This window comes from Calidris pugnax, unplaced genomic scaffold, assembly GCF_001431845.1.
Source record: "Calidris pugnax isolate Ruff unplaced genomic scaffold, ASM143184v1 scaffold68, whole genome shotgun sequence".
Classification (NCBI taxonomy): domain Eukaryota; kingdom Metazoa; phylum Chordata; class Aves; order Charadriiformes; family Scolopacidae; genus Calidris; species Calidris pugnax.
The window spans coordinates 5,514,118-5,534,509 of record NW_015090921.1 but is presented as its reverse complement, the minus strand read 5'-3'; the positions used below and the strand labels follow the sequence as shown (position 1 = coordinate 5,534,509).

General features: G+C 39.8%; 1 protein-coding gene across 1 annotated transcript in view; it reads left to right on the top strand.

Annotated features, from left to right (window-relative positions):
* The first annotated feature begins 2,495 nt into the window (after positions 1-2,495).
* PLA2G4F (phospholipase A2 group IVF) overlaps positions 2,496-20,392 on the top strand; it is a 39,109-nt gene continuing 21,212 nt past the window's right edge. Inside the window, exons 1-17 of the mRNA XM_014950300.1 lie at positions 2,496-2,630; positions 5,317-5,389; positions 6,444-6,580; positions 7,496-7,624; positions 9,076-9,116; positions 9,721-9,763; positions 10,984-11,050; positions 11,344-11,513; positions 13,259-13,372; positions 13,875-13,912; positions 14,781-14,916; positions 15,654-15,790; positions 16,930-17,152; positions 17,741-17,855; positions 18,703-18,840; positions 19,140-19,247; positions 20,152-20,346. Coding sequence (XP_014805786.1) covers positions 2,520-2,630; positions 5,317-5,389; positions 6,444-6,580; positions 7,496-7,624; positions 9,076-9,116; positions 9,721-9,763; positions 10,984-11,050; positions 11,344-11,513; positions 13,259-13,372; positions 13,875-13,912; positions 14,781-14,916; positions 15,654-15,790; positions 16,930-17,152; positions 17,741-17,855; positions 18,703-18,840; positions 19,140-19,247; positions 20,152-20,346 — 1,975 coding nt within the window. The 5' untranslated portion in view covers positions 2,496-2,519. The remainder of the gene's footprint in view (positions 2,631-5,316; positions 5,390-6,443; positions 6,581-7,495; positions 7,625-9,075; positions 9,117-9,720; positions 9,764-10,983; positions 11,051-11,343; positions 11,514-13,258; positions 13,373-13,874; positions 13,913-14,780; positions 14,917-15,653; positions 15,791-16,929; positions 17,153-17,740; positions 17,856-18,702; positions 18,841-19,139; positions 19,248-20,151; positions 20,347-20,392) is intronic.

The following is a 20,392-nucleotide window of genomic DNA, read 5'->3' as shown; positions in this document are numbered from 1 at the left end:
TTTTGAGTGGTGGTATGCTGTTTCAGGGGGATGTTGAGCTTTCTATGACCAAATCAGGAAATGTTTAGATTTCCAGGTTTGCAGTTGCTTGAATTGTAGGTCATAAACTAGTCTAGTTTTGGAAGTAGACCATAGATCTGCAGTTTTCCCATTTCATAGAAATGGGAGTTACCAGCACTGAAGAAGAGTTTTTTGTCTCCATGTTGGACAACTGCATATATTGGTACTTCTGGAGAAGACCAACCCTCCAAAAAAAACCAACTACCCAAACCTTGATAGCATCCTTTGGAATCTTCATCTCTTAAATTATGCATGGCATCTTGGCTCTCCTCTTAGTGCTGCTAATGGGAGCAAAAGGGGACCCTTGCAATATCTACGCACATTTTGAGTACTATATAGTATAGTTGGTTATGGTATTGTTTGTTCATGATGACAAAAAAGTAACTGAATGAAACTGATAGAAATATACCTTTACCACCATGGGGATGCTAATCTGAGCAGAAGTAAAGTTACCAGGTGTGAGGCCGCCTTTTTTTCCTCAGGTTTTGATGCCATTTTGCTTGCTTGTTATCTTTGTCTGTCAGGAAGTGACAAAAGCAAGTAGCTTCTCTTTGGATATTAAGTTAGCTGTCAGTAGTGTCTGTACATAGCTAAAACTGCATGCAAACACTGCTAATAGATGATCTGTTGACTATGAAACAATTCCTAAGCATATTTTATAAAGAGCTTTCAGTTTTTCTTGATAGAGAAATTCAAGAGAAATACTATAAACACGAGATCCCTGTGCTGAGATTTCATTGGAAGAGGAGAGAGGACTTCAGAAGGCAGGTAAACCTGATTTTAAATGCAATTGGGTACTTGCAAGATAAAACACAGGCTTTACATACTGCCTGTAATAAACTGTTTAGAATAAGTGTGATTTCTCCATGTTAGCTCACTGTGTGAGGCTGCCTCAATTTTCCTGTAATTTATGGTTAAGCTACATTAGGTGAAATATAAATTAATCACACTTAAGATTCTGCCATTTTTTCCAAGGTAAATAAAATGTAATACGGCAGTCCTTCACTTTCAATGCAGTGGTATGTAGTAATGCAAAGAAACTGCTTTTTCAGCCTAGTGTCTTATCTTTACCATACCATTTAGTACCATACAAGAGCTTTACAGCAGTTGCTGGCTGTTTTGCAATGGTATTCTGTTTGCTTTTGCCTATGCATTAACTCTAAAGTCCATGAATTCCCTAACTAGTACTGACTTGTTTGTGTTCTAAGTGTCAGTGCCTATGTTTTTAATAATTTTCATAAATTATGATCTAGTGACTGGCACTAATGACAGGAAATGATTAACGAATGGGACCTTGCTGAGAATGTGTCACATTCTCATGTTTGTGTGGAGCTGGTGACATGCTGCAATACGCACTTTAGTACACTCTCTGCCACTTTCTAATTGTTGAAACACTTAAGTTTGTTTTTTTGTCTGCTGCTTCAGTTTAAGCTCTCTAATAATGCTCAAGATAAGCCAACTATCACCAACTGTTAATAAACAAATCACTTCCAGTAAACAATTTTCTTTACTACTTAAATATTTTTTTAAAGGCACAACAGACTCGTAAAACATTTGCGCTATCTGTTGTACAATTTTTCAAGAAGCTTTGGCGGAAGAGTCAAGACTGTGCTGCATGGAAATTAGAATAAAGGGGTGATTTGTGAGGCCGCTCACGTAGGGAGAGGTTAGACGTGGTGGCCAATAACTATTCCCTGAGGAATAAATAAATATTGCAGACCAAATTGTGGTGTCTCTGCTCATGCTTCCCTGAAACTTCTCTGAACAGCTAGTCAATGACAAATTTGCCTTTGCTTCAGGCTTGTAAGGTTGAATCCTCTAAGAAGAAGGTATATTTAGATTAGATATTAAAAAGAAATCCTTTACTGTGAGGGTGGTGATGCACTGGAAGGGGTTGCCCAGAGAAGTTGTGGCTGCCCCATCCCTGGAGGGGTTCAAGGCCAGGCTGGATGGGGCTTTGAGCAACCTGGTCTGGTGGGAGGTGTCCCTCTAGACAGCCCTTTAAATAGAAATTTAAAGACAGAAGTAAAAAGACAGTCCCTTTAAACAGAAATTTCTTTCTGTTTAAACATTTTTATTTGTTTTAGAGCGTGCTGAAACTCTGAAAGGGTTTAAAGCGGCCAAAGGCCTAGATGAGGTTGCTGGAACTCTCACAGGAAATCTGGACTGGGGGTCTTGAGGTTGTTGCTTAATCATGGAGTGGTGCTTCCTCCTGCCCAGGGCTTCCCTGTCGGGTGCTGCTTTACTGCCCTTATCTTTCACCAGGGTTTGAAAAACCTGCCAGCGAGGCTTTGAACTGGGTTGTTTGGCAAGTGCAGGCCACTCCTCCGCTTCTCCCAGCTGGAGCGCAGCCCAGTCCTGCGCAAAGCTTCACACCCGGCCTGTCACCAGCGGCCGGGGACTCTCTTTTCTCTCTTTCCCTGTCAGGTTTTCTCCGGAGGCGACGGGACCTTTTTCCCATGTTCCGTGAGGTGCTGCGGGGCCCGTTTCCAGCCAGAGCGCTGCCGTTCCTGGCAGCCGTGCTTTTCCAAAGGAAGGAGAGGAAAGAGACTGGGTTTTATCACTGTCGGGTAAGACAAATTGCAGCGCTGTCTTTGAGACAGCGTTCCTCGGCCAGTGCCTTCAGCAGTGACACCCTGATCCTGTACGTGTGGAAAAGCAGTCCTGCACTTCTGCAGGAATGAATCAAAAAGTTTATCATTAGGGGGAAATTTTGGAGAGCATTAATGCTAATGGAGATTCCAGGTTTTTGTTAAATTCAGGGTCTGTGTGAGGCAATCCTTAGGTTTTGGGGAACAGAATTAAGTTGATGCCGTGTACTTTTTTGGGGGGGAGAATCCAGAATACTGCACTTCCCATTAGTAGTGTCAAAATAGTGCTTATGTGTTTTCTTTCAAAATATCCTTGATATTCTTTTCTTTTCTGCTCTTTACCTTATCCCACAGGGCTTGATAATCTAAAGTAGACAAAGATTAATGACTTCACCCCCTGTTCCTAATGCAGGGGAACCACATTAGATAAGGTGGTTTCCATGTGTTTGTCCTTTAACTGGTGTATAATTACTCCATTGTATAAGATGGTCTGACCAATAACCTCGATTTTGAATTGCACTAAATGTTGGTGAAGGAGCCTTTGCCTAGGAGATCTGATCTGTCATCTGACTGCCTATCCCGTGTCTATGTTGTCCCCCCCGAATCTACAGCTTAAAATTGAGGTGACCGTTAAATGTCACAAGATGGCTTGCTGCCTGTGTGCCTCTCTGCATTTCTGCTTGCTCTGAGATAATTTTTATCTTGCTGACTTTTTTTGTGTTGTTATTTAGTACTTGGGAAGTCAGAGTAGGAGACTAGTGTTAGCCTGCTGTGATTTCCATTAACCTGTAAATCACTGGATGTGATGTTTCCCCTCAGGTGCTTACTTATATAGCAAATAATAAAAAATTAATAAAAATAATAAAAAAGTATTCTGGGCTGTAGAAAAGTAAAGACTACTGGGTCCTGTAGCCGGGATAACCTGTTTTGCAGTGACTTGCTGCTGCATCAGCATGTTCAGATGAAGGATCACAGCTGTTAGCAGGGCTGAGTGTGTGCAAATTCTGTCTCATACCCTAATTTACAGATTTCAAGTTTTTTTTTGGCTTCAGATGCAGTCTCCTGAACTCTGGAAAAGGGGTGATTCTGAAAAATCATTCAGCTGCAAAGTAGAAATTGGCTGCTTGCATCCATTGGTGTGCTGTCACGTAGGCAGAACTGTCATAATTTGTTGTTCGTATCCCAAACAGATTTCTTCCCTGCTTTTTCCCTGATAATTCAGAGCATATCTGATGCTCTCATGCTTCATTACTCTGCAAGCTCACCTCACAGCATGTTGTGACCTTGCTGTGCCTTGGCTAAGATAAGTGGAAAAGGCATAATTTACAGCACAGACTTGGAAGCACAGTGAAATCTTTATTGTGTTATATGCCCTTAAATTATGATCTAGGTGTGGAAAATGTATCCTCAGCTGTGTAATGATGTCTAATCAAAGGTTGTTAGTGACCTTTGGACAGGACTTTCTTTGAACATGTAACTGTACATTGACAGATGGTGTGCAATAAAAGAAGGATATGCTATCTTCAGGGTGTTCTGTGCTTCCTCTGCTGATAAGTGTCAGAATCCCAGGCTATAGTCAGGCTACGTGAGTGAAGATTGCTTTGGCAGCAGTAGGGGTGTGGTTGTGTAGCTCATTTCTCAACAGCCCAAAGAGTTGCTGCACCTTTAGGCCGTTGGTGAGAGTAACATATGCAATCTTGAATTCTTCTCTGTAGAAAATGAATGTGGAGTAGTGTCCACTTGTGAAAAGCATTTTGAAATGGGATTTAAGAGTAGAAAAGGTTCTTAGCTGGCCAGGATTGTGTCATAACTGATGGAAATGAGGCAGAATCCCACTTTCACGACCCTTTCACAGTTGGTTCTGGGCAGTGTCTGCACTCAGTCTCTTCAAGCTGTTTTCTCTCGTGTTCCCCTGCCCTCCCACAACTTCTCCTTCATGATCTTCTGGGATTCAGTCAGGCTTTTTTTTCCTCTTCACGTCTGGGCATTGAGATACTGATAGTACTTTCCAAAAATAGCCTTCTGGAAGCTTTAAGAGCAAGGATTACATTTTTTTCTATGCTGGTAAAGTGGTGTGCACACTTAGAGTGCTGATGTCAGCAACAGTCCAGAATAAAAAAGAATTTAAGGTTTGTCTTTTCTTGCTCAAACTGCCATGAAGTATGTGTTCCTACAAGAAAGTGTTTTTTTTTCCTCATTGTAAACAGCATATACTTTCTGTGTCTTTAGATCATGCTGTAAGGAGTCTACTATTACTCAAGCATGCGTGCCTGTGCCCTTGGCAAGTAGCCTTAAACTAGCCAAGTCATGATTAAAATTGAGCTGCTTCAGCGTCTGTTTATACTTCATTAGGAATGAACTAATGAAGCAATTCAAAATTGATCTATAATTAGAGGAAGCCCTAAATAAGGGACTTATTTTCTGAAGTCTGGGAGGAGTTACCCTAAGACATCACTCATTGGGCTGAAAGGGAACCAAGTTTCCTTCTAGGCTCCTTTAGTTTTCTTCCAGGACACTGAAAGTGCTGCATGTCTTCCCAAAATTACTCATGAATAGTTTATTTTGCACTGGCTGGTCTGATCCATTTCTCAGGACTGATATTATCGTGGTTATAGAACAGGCATTGCTGTTGAGTTACATGCTGAGCTTGTTCCTCTCTTTTCAGTGGGAGAAGCACCCTTACTACAACCTAACAGTAAAAGTCCTCCGAGCCAGAAACATCAAGGGTACAGATCTGTGTAAGTATTTAATCAAGGTGACAGATGGTTTGTTCAGTGCATATCTGTAACACAGGTAATATTATTATGGGAACTTCTTACCTACACAGAAAGTAGGTAAGCCTTTATGCCTGAACAAAGGCTTCTCTTGTAAAGCATTATAAAAGCCTGATGTGAGGCCAAGCTGTACATTAACCCTGCTACTTCACAGAACAAAATCAGGTAAGTCCTGGTAATGTTTATCTTCCCTGCTCCTTTACATGTCCTATTGTGGCCCATTCTGTGTTCCTTTGTCTGGAATCAGCTCTCCAGTCATGGCAAATTTCACCCTTGCTCCTGCTGAACATTCTTCTTGCACCTGGGAGTAGCAATCTTCATTTCTAGCTTCCAAATGTGTATTTTCTCAGTTCAGCAAGGTGTTCTTGCTGCAAGGAGGGCTAACAGTATCCTGGGCTACATTAGGAAGAGGATTATTGCCAAGAGGACAAGCAAAGTGATCCTTCCCCTCTGCTCAGTTCTGGTGAGCCTGCATCTGGAGTAGGATCTAGTTGTAGGCTTTCTGCTACTAGCTACTGAATAGAGTATAGTGAAGGGCCATTCAGACGGTGAACAGACTGGAACATCTCTCATATGAGGAAAAGCTGAGAGATCCAGGACTGCTTAGCCTGCAGAACAGAAAGCTCAGGGGGATCATACTGACGTGTGCAAGTTCCTGAAAGGAGGGTATTAAGAAGATGGAGCCAGACTCTTTCAGTAGTGCCCAGTGACAGGAGAAGAGGCAGTGGGCCTGATATCAGCGATAAGCATTTTTGAAAAGCTGATCTTCCTCATTTTGAATAGTAGTTTCCTTTATGAAGGGCTTTATGGTTTGGATGAACCAGAAAAAAGAAATATAGGTACCTAATGTTCAATTTGCTGCTCCAAGAGACGTACTCCATTAAAGATTTCATTAAGGTCCAGCCTTAAATTTGCACATTTCTGTGATGCAAGGAGAAGTAAAAAATTAGGAGCTCATGGAAAAGAATGTGTTTGATTAAAGTTATTCTGATGTCTATCTCTACACTCTCTGCTCTAGTGTCAAAGGCAGACTGCTACGTGGAACTAAAGCTGCCCACGGCGTCTCCTGTTGTCTCCCGAACTCAGGTTATTGACAACTCTGATAACCCAGAATGGAATGAGACTTTCCAGTATCGAATCCATAGTGCTGTCAAGGTAAGGAGTCCACTTTGTGTTAGTGTTTACTTTGTGTTTAGTCCATTCAGTCAAGTTTTGCCATCGGTTCCTATGGTCAAGAAAAACAAAATTCAGACTTCTAGATAGAGACAGTACATCTCTCTGCTCTCCAAGCAGGACCTAACAGAGTATTGAACAGAGTCTTCAGACTGTCAGCATTAATTCTCAAAGTAGACACTAATGGGAGAGGGAAGAAGGAAACTGTACTTTAAAAGATTAGTTTTAGTATGGCACTGTTATTTTGAATAACATCCTAGGCTTTGGAACAAGGTGCTTATTAACAAGAAGCTATCCCTCTCACTGGAGTACCTTACCATAGGAAAATTATGAACTAAGCTTTAGAGCATCTGAGCTTTTGTTTTGCCTTGCAGGCTCATGAGGCCTCAGTCTGGTTACTGCTGTGAGGCTATGCCAGCACAATTCTAAGTTCAGTTTTGTCTCTTTGAAAACTAGTTGCTGCAAGGCCATTTTTTGGGTGCCGTATCTACTCACTGTGTCTATTTTGAGTAGTTTCTGCTGGACTTGGCTGCTCTGAGACAGTGCTGAGCTGCAAGTGATAGGTCTCTGTAACATCCTGGGCTGAATCATGATGAAGGGTGGAAATTGCTATTCCTTCCCCAGGCAGATCTGTGCCTGAACCTGGTGGAGAGTACTGCCACGAGCATTCAGCTGGTGCCTCTATTTGGGAAGCTCAGAAAATCTTTTAGCTAAACACTGTCAATTAGGAGCTTTTTGCTTAACTATGCTATCAGTCATGCTGGAAATAGTGAATTATCTTCAGGAGTGGGAAAGGGGAAGAGTACTGATAAAGTGTCTATTGTATACTGCTACTCGGGTTTGTGGAAGTGTTTCTGTCTCTTCATCTAAGGCTATTTTTCTTCTGTTTGATTTTAGAACATTCTGGAATTGACACTCTATGATAAGGATGTCCTCGTCAGCGATGAGCTCACGTCTGTTGTCTTCGATGTAGGAGGCATGAAGCTGGGTCAGCCCCTGCTGCGCACTTTCAAACTGAACCCTGAGGTTAGTCCCTGGCTTCTTCCCAGGTCAACTGTGAATCTCTGTGGCTCCTCATTACAGAAATCCAGCAGTACATGCTGGTTGATTTGTTGCTGTTGTAGAAGCCAGAAGGGGAAAATGCATCAGCAGGTGATGACATCATATATGGTTTACTGTCATCTGAGATGTTTTTAAAATCTCTAGTGCTGGTTTTTTTTTTTTTGTGTGTGCGTTCCACAGTCTTTGGGATGCCCAGCTAAATGAAACTTGGGATGACTGCTATCTTTCAGAAGAAGTTAAAGCACTTTTAAAGGGAATTTATTTTTTAGGAGACTGGAAGGACATAAACTAGGCTTAAAATGACAGGCATTTGCAGTCAGCAATCATTATGGGGACTGCAGTGTCTCTCATTTATTTGATCGTTGTCAGTTTGCAGTGAAGTTTATTGCTGCAAAGGTTACCTCTCTATTTTATGTGTCAAAAAGCCTAAAAAAAAGCTTATTTTCACTGAGTTGTGTTTGGTTACATTTAACCTCTGCTTCACGTGGGTGACATAGGTGTGTATTAGTTGCTCGCAGTCCCTGTGCATCTTTTTGTGGACTTGCACAAGACAACTTGTTTTACATAGCTAAAGCCATATCACCAGTCTGATCTTTGTTTTTTTGTAACTGCCTCAAACACATTGCTACATTAGGTCTGGATTAAGGGTAAGCTAATGATGTGTTTTCTTGAGAAATCGAGCTTCGGCGCTGCTGGTGCGGTCAGAAGCAGACTAACTGGTATCCAGTTAGCAGGGAGGTGTTGGTCAGTGTTGCAGGCACTTTAAATTATTTGTGATCATGGAAAGAGGCTTAGTAACTCCCTTGTTGCCACTAACTCTGTCCTGTTTACTGAATACTTATGTCATCTTCATCAGTAGTTATGGAACTGGAAACTTCAACTTCAGTGAAGAGAATTTCCCAAATTGGCTTCTACTTGGTTACTTTAAAAGTTGTGTTAGGTCTCATATCAAGCACTTACTGTATGTACGCTATGGTAGGGGAAAATATGGCTGGATCAAAGTCCATACAAGTCAAAGACAGCAATGAGCTAAGAGTGCAATTTGCTGGATTAATAAATGGGAGGAAACACAAAGCCTCACGCAAAAACTACTTGCCAAGATGGCAAGAAGAGGGTGTGTTTTTTCTCATTAGCAGAGTAATGCATCCGAAAGCCAACTCTTACTTGTGTGGGCTTGTCTCCTCAAACATAGATATGTCTGGTCATATGGGATATGCCTGGGAAGACAGGAATGTTTAAAAAATAATGACAACAAAAGGCACAAATTTAAACCTTCCAAAATTTAGCTGGAGCTTTTCTAAAAGTAACAAAACCAGTATAGTTTTTAAGAGGAAGAAAGCTTAATCTCTTTGAAAAACTTCTCATAATTATATTTAAGATTAAGGGTCACCTGAGTCCAACTTTTATTTTCAAAGGCTAACGAAGAGCTGGATGTAGAGTTTTACTTGGAGAAATGGTGAGTCTTACCTGAAGAGCTGAAAAACCGTGTTGCCTTGGTGACTTTTTCTGTGCAGGGACAGTCTTGCTGATAAAAGGCTAATGCTTTGCAATTCTCTGTGGTGTTTGAGTTGATTCGCTTGTGGTTGATCCCAAATATCATTACAACTCTAGTCACCAAAATTTTTGGGGTACCAAAAAAGAAATAAAATTTTTCTGGACTTCATGGGAATGGTAGTGCTGCAAAGGAAACGAACATTTCATGGATGAGTTACCTAGGAGTGGAAAGTTTATGCAATTAACCTGGCAACATAAACAACTGAATACTTTATCTGTCTGATAGTCTATGTAAGCTCAGCTTTTCTCTAAGTTATTGTCATAACTGAGATGGGGAGTTGTTATAGTACATGCTTATAGTTGTACAGGAATGTTTTCTTCAGTATTTCACTCCTTCCCCTCTCTTTTTCTGTGAAGGGAAATATACTTGTGTCAGTTTAATTTGCATAGATCTCTCACAGTGAGGACCTTTGTCCCTCACCTCTTATCTGGGCAGTTAGCTTGGAAAGTAGGATGAAGCAAATTAAAACCAGAACTCATTTGCATTAAATCTCCTCATTTCACAGCTCAGATGCCCCTATAGAGGTGTTGACCAATGGAGTCCTTGTGGTGAGTACATGGAAGTCAATCACATACATGTTGAGATTTACTCCTGAATGTAGAGTTTTAGTAGTGAGAGAACAAGAATTGTTGAGAATTCAGCTCCTGCATCCAAATAGCTCCTAGTCTCTCCAGCATCTGCCTCTCTCTTTTAATTTGCTGGTTTAAAAAGCTTCCTTAATTTTCAAAACTTCATACCAACTCACAGAAGGGGTGATTGTTCTGGGTTTTTTTCCCCCCCAGTGGAGCTATTTTAAAAGATGTAAACAAAAAATTGTCTTTAGGAGGCTATAGTACAGTCTTTAAGATTGTACTGAGCTTTCTAGCCTAGATGCTTGCCAGGTGTAGTTGCCTCAATTTATCTTAACACCTGTTATTTCTAAGCTTTTATCAGCACCATAAGGAAGTAGATGGTAACTCTTGGGTTTGAGAGTGGGAGGCTTCACCTTGAGGGATTTGTCTATTCTCTTGGGGCAGTCAATCTAAGAAAATCAATGCATTATATATTAAAAATACAGATGTTACCACCTCTTTACTCCTACCAAGGGAAAGGGACAGGAATGATGTTTTTTAATAAGGAGAAAAGGATGGGAAAGAGTTCATCATTGTTGAAACATAGGGTTTTAACATTTTTTAAGGAAAAAATGGTACCCTTTAACAGCACAGTTCTGCGAACTATTTCACAGGAGACAGTCTTTCGTGTTCCTATTTCCCTTAGCAAATCAGTCTTACATTCAAGCAGTGGAGTAGTTTTTTATCTTTTTTATCTTTTAGATCAATTATGTCCTAGAAAGGAAGCTGATAATTGAATGGTGTGAGAGACTAAATTTCATGAGAATGTGGACAATCCAGGACAGAAAGTTCTGGCAGAATTCAAGTTTAAGTGCTTGCTTGTATCTGAACAGTTTCTGAACATGTACTCACATATGCATTAAAAAAAAAGGTAAAACAACAGAAGAACCCCAGGTGTTGAGAACTTGTAGTTATGACACATTGATTGTTAAAAAAAAAGTAACTGGAATAGGAAGGGTGGTGTTGATTTTGAAACAAGCAAATAGTCCTGTCCTACTGAAAGAAATTTGCTCTTTATTTGAATGATCAAAATAATCCTTGGTGGTTTTTTGACAGCTTGAGGCTGCAAACCTACCTCTAATGTAATAGGTGGATTAAGCTTCAACAAAGAAGTGAACTAAAATCTTGTAACAAGAGCTGGCTTCTTCTTTTCATAGGTTCATCCTTGCTTGTCTCTGCAAGGCACTGTCAACATAGAGGAAAAAGCAAAAGAGAACCAGCAAGGTAGGGCTGCCTGCACAATTTAAGTCAAATCTACTTTTCAGCCTGTTTATTTCTTGTGAGAGAGGGGAGACTTGATTCTTTGTCTATACAGTGCATTTTTATCTATTGACTATAAAACTGACTTCTTAGGTTAATCTTGCTTTTATTTTTAATACTAAATAATATTGGGTCACTTCTACTGGGTGCCATACTAGAGATTTTGCTTGTGTTTTCAGCTACTCTTACCAAATATCTGATTTTCAACATTTATTTAAATGGCTCCTGTGGTCTGAACTTCTTATTCTAATGAACAGGAAGCTGTGAGGTCAAGCTGTCTGTTCCAGGGGCATATCAGAAGCAGTTGTGTATTCCTTGGAGACCAGATAATGAGCAGGATTATGGAACCTCCTTTGTCTTTCATGTGGATAAAGAAATGTGTCCAGAATTGCAAGTGGAGCTGGAGCAAACCATATCTGTCCTGCAGGTAAGCATCCCCTGTCACTGCTACAAACTTTACAGCCTGCTTTTGAATAAATCCACTTGGAAATTAGTGCCTTTGGTCCATAAAAAAATGTCCTTAAACTTAAATTGAGTAGCCTTAATTTGATCATAGGAAGGCCAGGGACTTCTTCAGATGTTCAGGGATGTCAGGTTTGGGTGTATTATTCATGTATGTGTGGATGTCAAAAGCTTGCATTGGAAGCAAGTTTCTTGTGGAGTACTCTGTGTATGCGGTGCGCGCAGCTCTGTAATGAGAGAGCTTGCTGCTTCCTAATGCAACATGGGAGAAAACACAAAGATTTCCTGGCAAACTTTAATTTGCCATGCTTGTAAAAATTACTATGTTTTTTTAATTACATGCTCCCGAAATGTGTCCAGAATTGCAAGTGGAGCTGGAGCAAACCATATCTGTCCTGCAGGTAAGCATCCCCTGTCACTGCTACAAACTTTACAGCCTGCTTTTGAATAAATCCACTTGGAAATTAGTGCCTTCGGTCCATAAAAAAATGTCCTTAAACTTAAATTGAGTAGCCTTAATTTGATCATAGGAAGGCCAGGGACTTCTTCAGATGTTCAGGGATGTCAGGTTTGGGTGTATTATTCATGTATGTGTGGATGTCAAAAGCTTGCATTGGAAGCAAGTTTCTTGTGGAGTACTCTGTGTATGCGGTGCGCGCAGCTCTGTAATAAGAGAGCTTGCTGCTTCCTAATGCAACATGGGAGAAAACACAAAGATTTCCTGGCAAACTTTAATTTGCCATGCTTGTAAAAATTACTATGTTTTTAAATTACATGGTCCCACACAAAGATTTCCTGGCAAACTTTAATTTGCCATGCTTGTAAAAATTACTATGTTTTTTTAATTACATGCTCCCGTTTGTTCATAAGGCTATTATCTTATTTCCTATTTTGTGGTTTTTTTTTCCTGTATGTCTAATGCTGTTGCTTTCTTGGTATCTTTTCCAAATCCCACTTTGAAGACAGAATGCAAGTTTACTTGTGAGCTCTCTGACAGACATCAGACCACAATTATTTTTTGGGAAATTTTATATTTGGAAATGAAGATTTTTTGCTTGTGACAGACTGCTATAATAATAATAAAAAGGCAGCTATTCGAGTGACAGGAATAATCCCAGCAAAGATCTGTCAGAGAGCAGGATGATCTTGAAAAGCCTTAGACTTTTGGAAAAGATTTAGTTATAATGGTCTTAAGGTTTGCTTGCTGTTTTGACATATGTAAGTCATATCTTTAACTTTTTTTCTGGAGAGCTCAAATAACATTTTGCTTTTTTTTTATTAGGATGGTATGAACCATGATATTGAAAAGCATACTACAGTTCTGGCCTCCCTGGGCAGCCTGTTCCAGGGTTCCGTCACCCTCACCGTGAAGAAGTTTCTCCTCATATTTGAGTGGAACCTCTTATGTTCCAACTTGTGCCCGTTGCCCCTCGTCCTCTCGGTGGGAACCACTGAAAAGAGTCTGGCTCCCTCCTCCTTCAACCCTCCCTTGAGATACTTGTAGGATGATCTTGAAAAGCCTTAGACTTTTGGAAAAGATTTAGTTATAATGGTCTTAAGGTTTGCTTGCTCTTTTGACATATGAAAGTCATATCTAACTGATTTAGTTATAATGGTCTTAAGGTTTGCTTGCTGTTTTGACATATGTAAGTCATATCTTTAACTTTTTTTCTGGAGAGCTCAAATAACATTTTGCTTTTTTTTTATTAGGATGGTATGAACCATGATATTGAAAAGCATACTACAGTTCTGGGATTGGGGACTGTACCAGTTAATTCCCTTCCTATTGGGCAAAAAGTTGATAGGATCGTTTCTCTAGGAGAGGTAATGTCAACATTTTAAACTTTTTTAATGTGCTTGGGATAACTTTTCCCCCATTTGGAAAGTTAAGCTGCACATGATTCTTCGGGATGCTGTTTTGTTGGACATCTAGAACGAAACACTGAGATTACTCAGTGCAATTCTTCTAAAATGTTTTTATGGTTGGGTCTTGCAAAATAAATATAAAGTTCATCACTTTCCAAAACAAGAAGTCTGTTAGGGTGTGAAAGTAAAATATCAGAGGAGAAGAAAAGCAAGAAGCTTGCAGAAGAAAGAGGGGTTTTTTTCCCACCGTGCTCTCCGAATACATATTTTTACTTTCTCTGGAGACTATTGAAAATGTCTGAAATTGTTGCAAGGGAAAGGTGTTCCAGAGATGTAGTTTTATGGGTAAGAGTGCTGTTCTGATTAGTATCCAATGATCACATTGATGTCATAACCTCTAGTTAGTAGTTCCACCTATGTAGTTGCTATGGATTTCAAGATGTGTTCTCTCTTTTCACAGGGACAAAGTTTGGATATGAGTTTGAAAACTGAAGAAAGGTGAGTGGGAACCTCAAAGACCTCTAAAAATCAGGAAAAGCCTTTATTCTCGTAGTGAAGGAGCTGAGTCACTCTCCCCACTGCTCTGGGGAGGTCTATTTTCTCCACTGATCTCTTGGGATAGATTAAAGAAAAATAATATCTGGTTATTTTTCTTCTGCAGGCTGTGACTCTTCACTTTGCAGATACTATCTATTGGATTGACATAAATTCTGCTGAAATCTGAACAAATTTTATGTTCATAATACTTAAATGTAAAATAGCTGATGGTGTAAATATTCCCAGAATATGTCCAATGCTGTACTGACAAATCAGAAAGGGCATCTCAGTGTGTGAAGAGCTTGAACTATAAAATAGAGAAAAGGTGAAAGAAAGAAGCGATAAGGAAAGAATCGAGCGGTTAGCTTGTAAGGTGATAGGGTCATTTGATCTATAGTCATTAACTGAAGATCCTGATCCTGTGAGTTTTACAAACTCACAGCAAGTTTACTGGTATTCAGTTGTCCTCTCTGCCTCTAAGTTCAGAAACTTCCTTTTTAAAATCACTCTTCCCCTCATTTCTCCATCCACGTCAATCCAGTGATCTCAGTTGCTCCTCATACAGTCATCTTCACATACTGAATCTTTTCTTCCTTTGTGAAATTCTTGAACCCTTATCTGAATACTGCTTGACACAAGCTTTGTATTTAGGGAAATTTCAAAAGCTGTTGTTACACAATAGTTGGTGTATAGACATACACTAAAACTTAATTTAAGAGTTTGCTCTAGTGGTTCAGATCAGTACCTAGATTGTACGTTCACAGAAATTGCTTTTCCTTGGTAATTAAAAATCCTCCACATTTTTTTTTTTTCTTAATTTCTATTTCAGCACTTGGGATCTTGATGTACGCCTGGGTTTTGACCTCTGTAAAGAGGAGAGAGAATTTCTGGACAAAAGGAAGAAAATAGTTTCTGAGGCACTGAGAAAGACTCTTCACTTAAAACAATCCCCTCCAAAAGATGAGGTATTGAGCACAGTGCTGTAATGAGATCCCTAAAATCCTTTGTGCTTGATGATGATTAGGTATTGTAGGATTCTTTGTCTGTACCCAGCAGAAAACATGATTTGCATTCACTATGGTGTGAGATAAATCGCTGTGACGTTTCAGTTCTGAAGCCTCAAATGTTGTTATATTACTAAAATTTTGAAGGGGGTATGTGTGTTTTGGAATGCAAAATAAAATGTAATTTCAGAATGTGTGTATTTTCTGTAGTTGAGCTCTTGTATCTTGCCTTGGAGCTCTGAATTGTGATGGGAAAGTCTGTTTCAGAGTGGTTAAATTGAAGCTCTGACCACAGGAACAGCTTCCTAATTGTTGGTTTGAGGACAGCTTTATATCTAGGTAGCCTGATATCTTGCTCTGTGATCCTTGGGTGCTGTTATAAGAATGTTTGCCTATTTTTGTTCTTACGTGTATGTTGTATGGCATGCAAGAAAGGTGTGATAATATACACAACACTTTCACTAAGTGACTGTCCCTAAGATGACATTGCTGTGTTTTAGAGTAAACAACGTATTTCAATTACAAAGCAGAGAAAGAAGTTGGTTGAAATAAAATCTGAAATTTCTTGAAATGTAAATAGAAATAGAGATTTTATGTCTTATTTTTATATGAAATGAGGCTTAAATGGGATTAATTCTGTAACTGATTGGCAATTCAAAAGTTTGAACTTTAGTGACTCCTGAGTTTTCTGTCTGCAGGTTCCAGTCGTAGCAGTGCTGGGGTCTGGAGGTGGGATGAGAGCATTGACATCATTCTACGGGAGCCTTGCTGGGCTTCAGCAGCTGGGCCTTTTGGATGCTGCAACATATCTGTGTGGGATTTCTGGCTCTACCTGGTAAGCTACATCCAGTGTTGATTTCAGAAACTTACAGGTGAATATGATAGTGTTTATGCAGAATATGGCCAAAACTGCATTTGTGCCATCTGTAGACGGACAACGAAGTCAAATGTTTTATCAGTTCTCACCTGTGAGTTCTGATGGGGAACCTGAAGAGCCTAAGAGATTTATTATCACTTCTCACACATATACCTACTGGCTAAATTTACGAATCTGCTGCTTTTGCAAGCCTGGCAGTTGAATATTAGAATGTATTACATGAATAGGAGTGGTGTACGTTCCCTCAGAGCCCTGCCTTCAAAAACTTTCCCCATTTCCTTGCTCTTGCCAAGAAGATAACTGCGGTGGTGCAAGTCACTGGAAATACACCCTTACGGGTCACTGTGTCACCATCTTCTAAAATGGCATATGTGACTGAATAGAGGAATAGCACCAGCTTGCCCTTTGGGGGACTGGAGCAATGTGCTGAGACGTTAGACATAGTTAGAATGTTTCAGTAGCCAAGTTTTTGGAGTTTGTGGTGAAATCATCCCTCGTAAATGCACATTGTGTTTGTGAAATGGTTTCATTGAGGAGTTGTGCAACCTGACAGTAAAATCCTCCCTTCCAGAGCTTTGTGTGTTTAATTAACTCCTGTACCTGGTATTATCTCATTAGCCTTGTGTTCTGGCATGCCCCTTTTGATTCAGGGACAGACTTTCATACAAAGGAAGGCATCTGTTCATGGTGATAGCCAATAGTCCAAACTAGTTTCTTGTTTAATCAGACCTGTAGCCTCTGTTTTGTTGTATGCAGTAGCACTGTTGCTGTCTGTCCATCAATTAGGGCTGTTGTGGCCTGGAGTTAACTCATATTTATGACCTGGTTCATGTGTGCTAGTGTATGATGCTTGGGATGTCCTTGAGAGGTAGGTTAGCAATCAGGATGAAGCTGTCCTGTAGAGTGCCAGGATTTTCAGCCTGTTTTGGAGTTCAGAGATCCATTATGTGTGGTCTCTCTTCTCTTCATGATGTTTTATCTTCTAGCTAGACTTCTCAAGCTTTTGGTTCGGAACTGCAGTGCTAATTGTAACTAGCTAAAAGTGTTGTTTACACAGGGGTCATTATTACTGATGACATTAATATGAGCATTTTCAGGTGTTTGTCTACACTGTATCAAGACCCTGACTGGTCACAGAAAGACCTTCAAGACGCAATCAGAAGAGCTCAGGGTATGGTGTCCGGCAGCAAAGCAGGGGCATTTTCCCCTGAACGACTGAAATACTATTTCCAGGAGCTGAATGCAATGGAGATGAGTGGACGGAATGTTTCCTTTACGGATTTGTGGGGCCTTATTGTGGAATATTTCCTACAACAGAAGGTAAAAGAGTTCATGTTTGGATGTACACTGCTGTTTGTCTTCCAGGTGGGAGCTCTGCCCACCCACATGTTGTGTCAAGAAATCAATTACTATATTCCAGAACAGCTCACAAAGGTGGAGGTGGAGGTGTGGAATAAACACAGGGAATTCTCATCTCTTTCTGCCCCAGGTTTCCCAGCACACTTCTTTACTAAAGAATTTTGAAGTCATATACATCAGTGCTGTAAAAAAGTAGAGTGTTTATTTGGAATGACTGTTGTTAAATAGATTTTGATTGGGCATGTTAAGCGTGAGAGAATTATGTTGGTTTGGTAAAATGGCATTACTGTACAGTATTATTTATGCCAATTGAAATCTGAAATCAGAGGGGTAACTAGTTTATTAATAACATCAGACATCGTAAACATGCAACTGCTGAAATATTCTGGCAAAACCTAACTATATGCATGGACAGAGGCAGGAAAAGGGGTTTGAATTCATAGTAGTGTTAGTTAAAAATGCTAAGCAACAGCTTCAAAACATCAAAGTATTTGATATCAAATTATCAAACTGACTAAAGTGTGTTTTTCCTTCCTTGCTTGTAACCAGGAAGATCCGTCAAAGCTGTCTGATCAGCAAGAAGCAGTGAAATGGGCCCAGAACCCCTATCCTATCTATGCAGCTGTCAATGTGAGACCCAACATTAGCAGTGGTGACTTTGCAGGTATGAACATGCCAAATTTATTTCTGTTGGCTGAAATCTATAAATTCCTTTTACATATCCAGTTGTTCCTTGGGTACTGAGTAGCTGAAAACAGGAAACTTGGCTCAAGCAGCAGCTAGTAGTGCAAGAGGCATTAGGATACTGATTGGCAGAATGTTATCGTCCTGATTGCAAATGGCTATGATGGAGAAATGAGATTCAACTCTGCTGGCCACTCTACACGTTTTGCTAGAAAGTGCCTGAAATTTTCAGGAGCGGAGAGGAAAGGTTCTTATAGTACACAAGTCTGCATTTGAATTGGAGAATTGAAATCCTTGGTAATTAAGTAACCTACTTTCTTTTATAGTCTCAGATAATCAGCTTCTGTAGGATTCATGTAAAAGGATGGATTGGCAACATCATCAAAACTGATATTTAGCAGCTCCTTAGGGGACACTTTGATAAGCAGGCAATAAAGTCTGAGATGGTGGATCAGTTGAGATTTGAAGCAGTACTGTGATGGTTAACCACCAGAGTGGTTTAAAGTGAAAGCAAAATAGGCAGGTTATTTCTGCAATGACAAAGTCATGATGGAGAGAGATGGGATTTTTTTTCCCCAAAAGCCAAGAAGAAAGGATGATGTTTTGAATTGAAAGGAGATTGTATTGAGTCAATGAAAGCCTGTACAAGAGTTTTTATTAATCACGTGTAAGATAGGGGCTGACTGAGAACAGTGACAGGGAAATCCATACTGATGGTGAAGAAATGGAGGGAAACTCCCTTTTGTCTCCCTTGTGTAAGCAGAACTCAAACGAGTATTTTCATCTATGTTTACTCTGAGATGAATAAAATGTTTACTTGTTCTTAGAATGGTGCGAATTTACTCCCTATGAAGTTGGGTTTCGCAAATACGGAGCTTTTATCCGAACAGAGGACTTTGACAGTGAGTTCTTCATGGGACGCCTCGTCCAGAAACGTCCCGAGCCTAGGATTTGTTTTCTACAAGGTATGATGTTCAAGTAGTGAATAAAAGGGGGGCACAGAAAGCAGCCACGTTGCTTTTGGGACTCATTAACTTAAACATATGTCTTTTTCCTAAAGAATTTGAAGAAGGGGAAAATGTCAGCTCTTTCTCCAAAGGTTTAGATATCATTTCATAGTATTACAGTATTACTATCAGATGTTATTACATAGTATACAGTATTACTATCAGATGTTCTTGAGTCTGCAAGAGGACTATTATGGGCTGCCTGTCCATAATGAAAAGACTTTGAAATACGAAACTATTCTATATTTCTCCTGCAGGAATGTGGGGCAGTGCCTTTGCTGCAAGCTTGGATGATATCTGTCTGAAGGTTGTTGGTCTAGGATTGAGCTTTCTAGACTCTTTCAAAGATGTTATCAAAGTTGTAGGTAAGAATATACTTAAAAATAGTTGGATTTTTTTTAAGGATTCCTGGTTTTGGAATGATTATACAAATAATATGACTCAAAAATGTGCTGTGTGTAGTTTTCAAGATTAGCATAAAGGGTGGATTTGGACAGATCCCAATACTGTATATTATTCCCTTCTGTCACACATATAGCATATAGTGAAGAGAGCAACTATAATTTTCAGTACACTTTCTGTTCTCTTTTTAAAATTTGACCTTGACTATAAATTTGGGTTAGTTCTGGGAACTATCTTAAACACATATAGCAGTGCAGGCGTCTTAATCATGAGAAGAGGAAGAATAGAAGCTGGATTGCTAAGCAGGAAGTAGAAAATAGGTTTTCACTTCCCTCCTTGGACTGATTTGGATAACTTCGGATACGATGGTTGTATGTTTATGCATTGTTCTCTCTTTGCATGATGTCTCCCTAGCAGTGAAAAGGAAGTGTATCAAAGGCTGAGAGTTACTCAGATGCATAGTTACAGCCTCATAGTAAGTGAGGGGAGATTTTTTTTTTTCTCTGCTTTTACAGCCCTAGTTTTTTTTTTGCTTAACACTTTTGTTGTTGTAACTATAAATGATATTGTGTATGGATGACTGTTGCTGTCTTAAGAGACAGAAGTGGTTGTCATTTGGTAACAAGGGTTTCTTGGTGTGTATTTGAAATTAATATGGACAAGTATTTATGAGTAATGCTTTAAATAGGGGAGGTAATCCAACTGTAGAATGTACAGCTCACTTAAATTTCTTTACAATACTTTTGTACTAGAGGACAAATTCAGACTTAGGACAACTGATTAAACATCGTAGGAAAAAAAAGTTTGAGGTGTTGGAGCTATGCAAATGTTTGCTGTGTGTTCTGCATCTCTCTGTGGCTTCTGCAGATGACTGCCGAAGATCCCATTTGCGAGATCCAACTCGACTGAAGACTCGCTTGGTTATACCTGGAGGCCCCTTGTTACAAATTTTCCAGGATTTCTTCAAGTCCCGTGTCACATGTGGAGAAACCTTCAACTTCATGCAGGGGTTGTATCTTCATAAAGATTACGTTAATGTCAAGAAATTTGTGGCTTGGGGAGGTAAATGAGTCTGTCTGTATCTGGGTTGTAACAAAGTGTGTTAGTA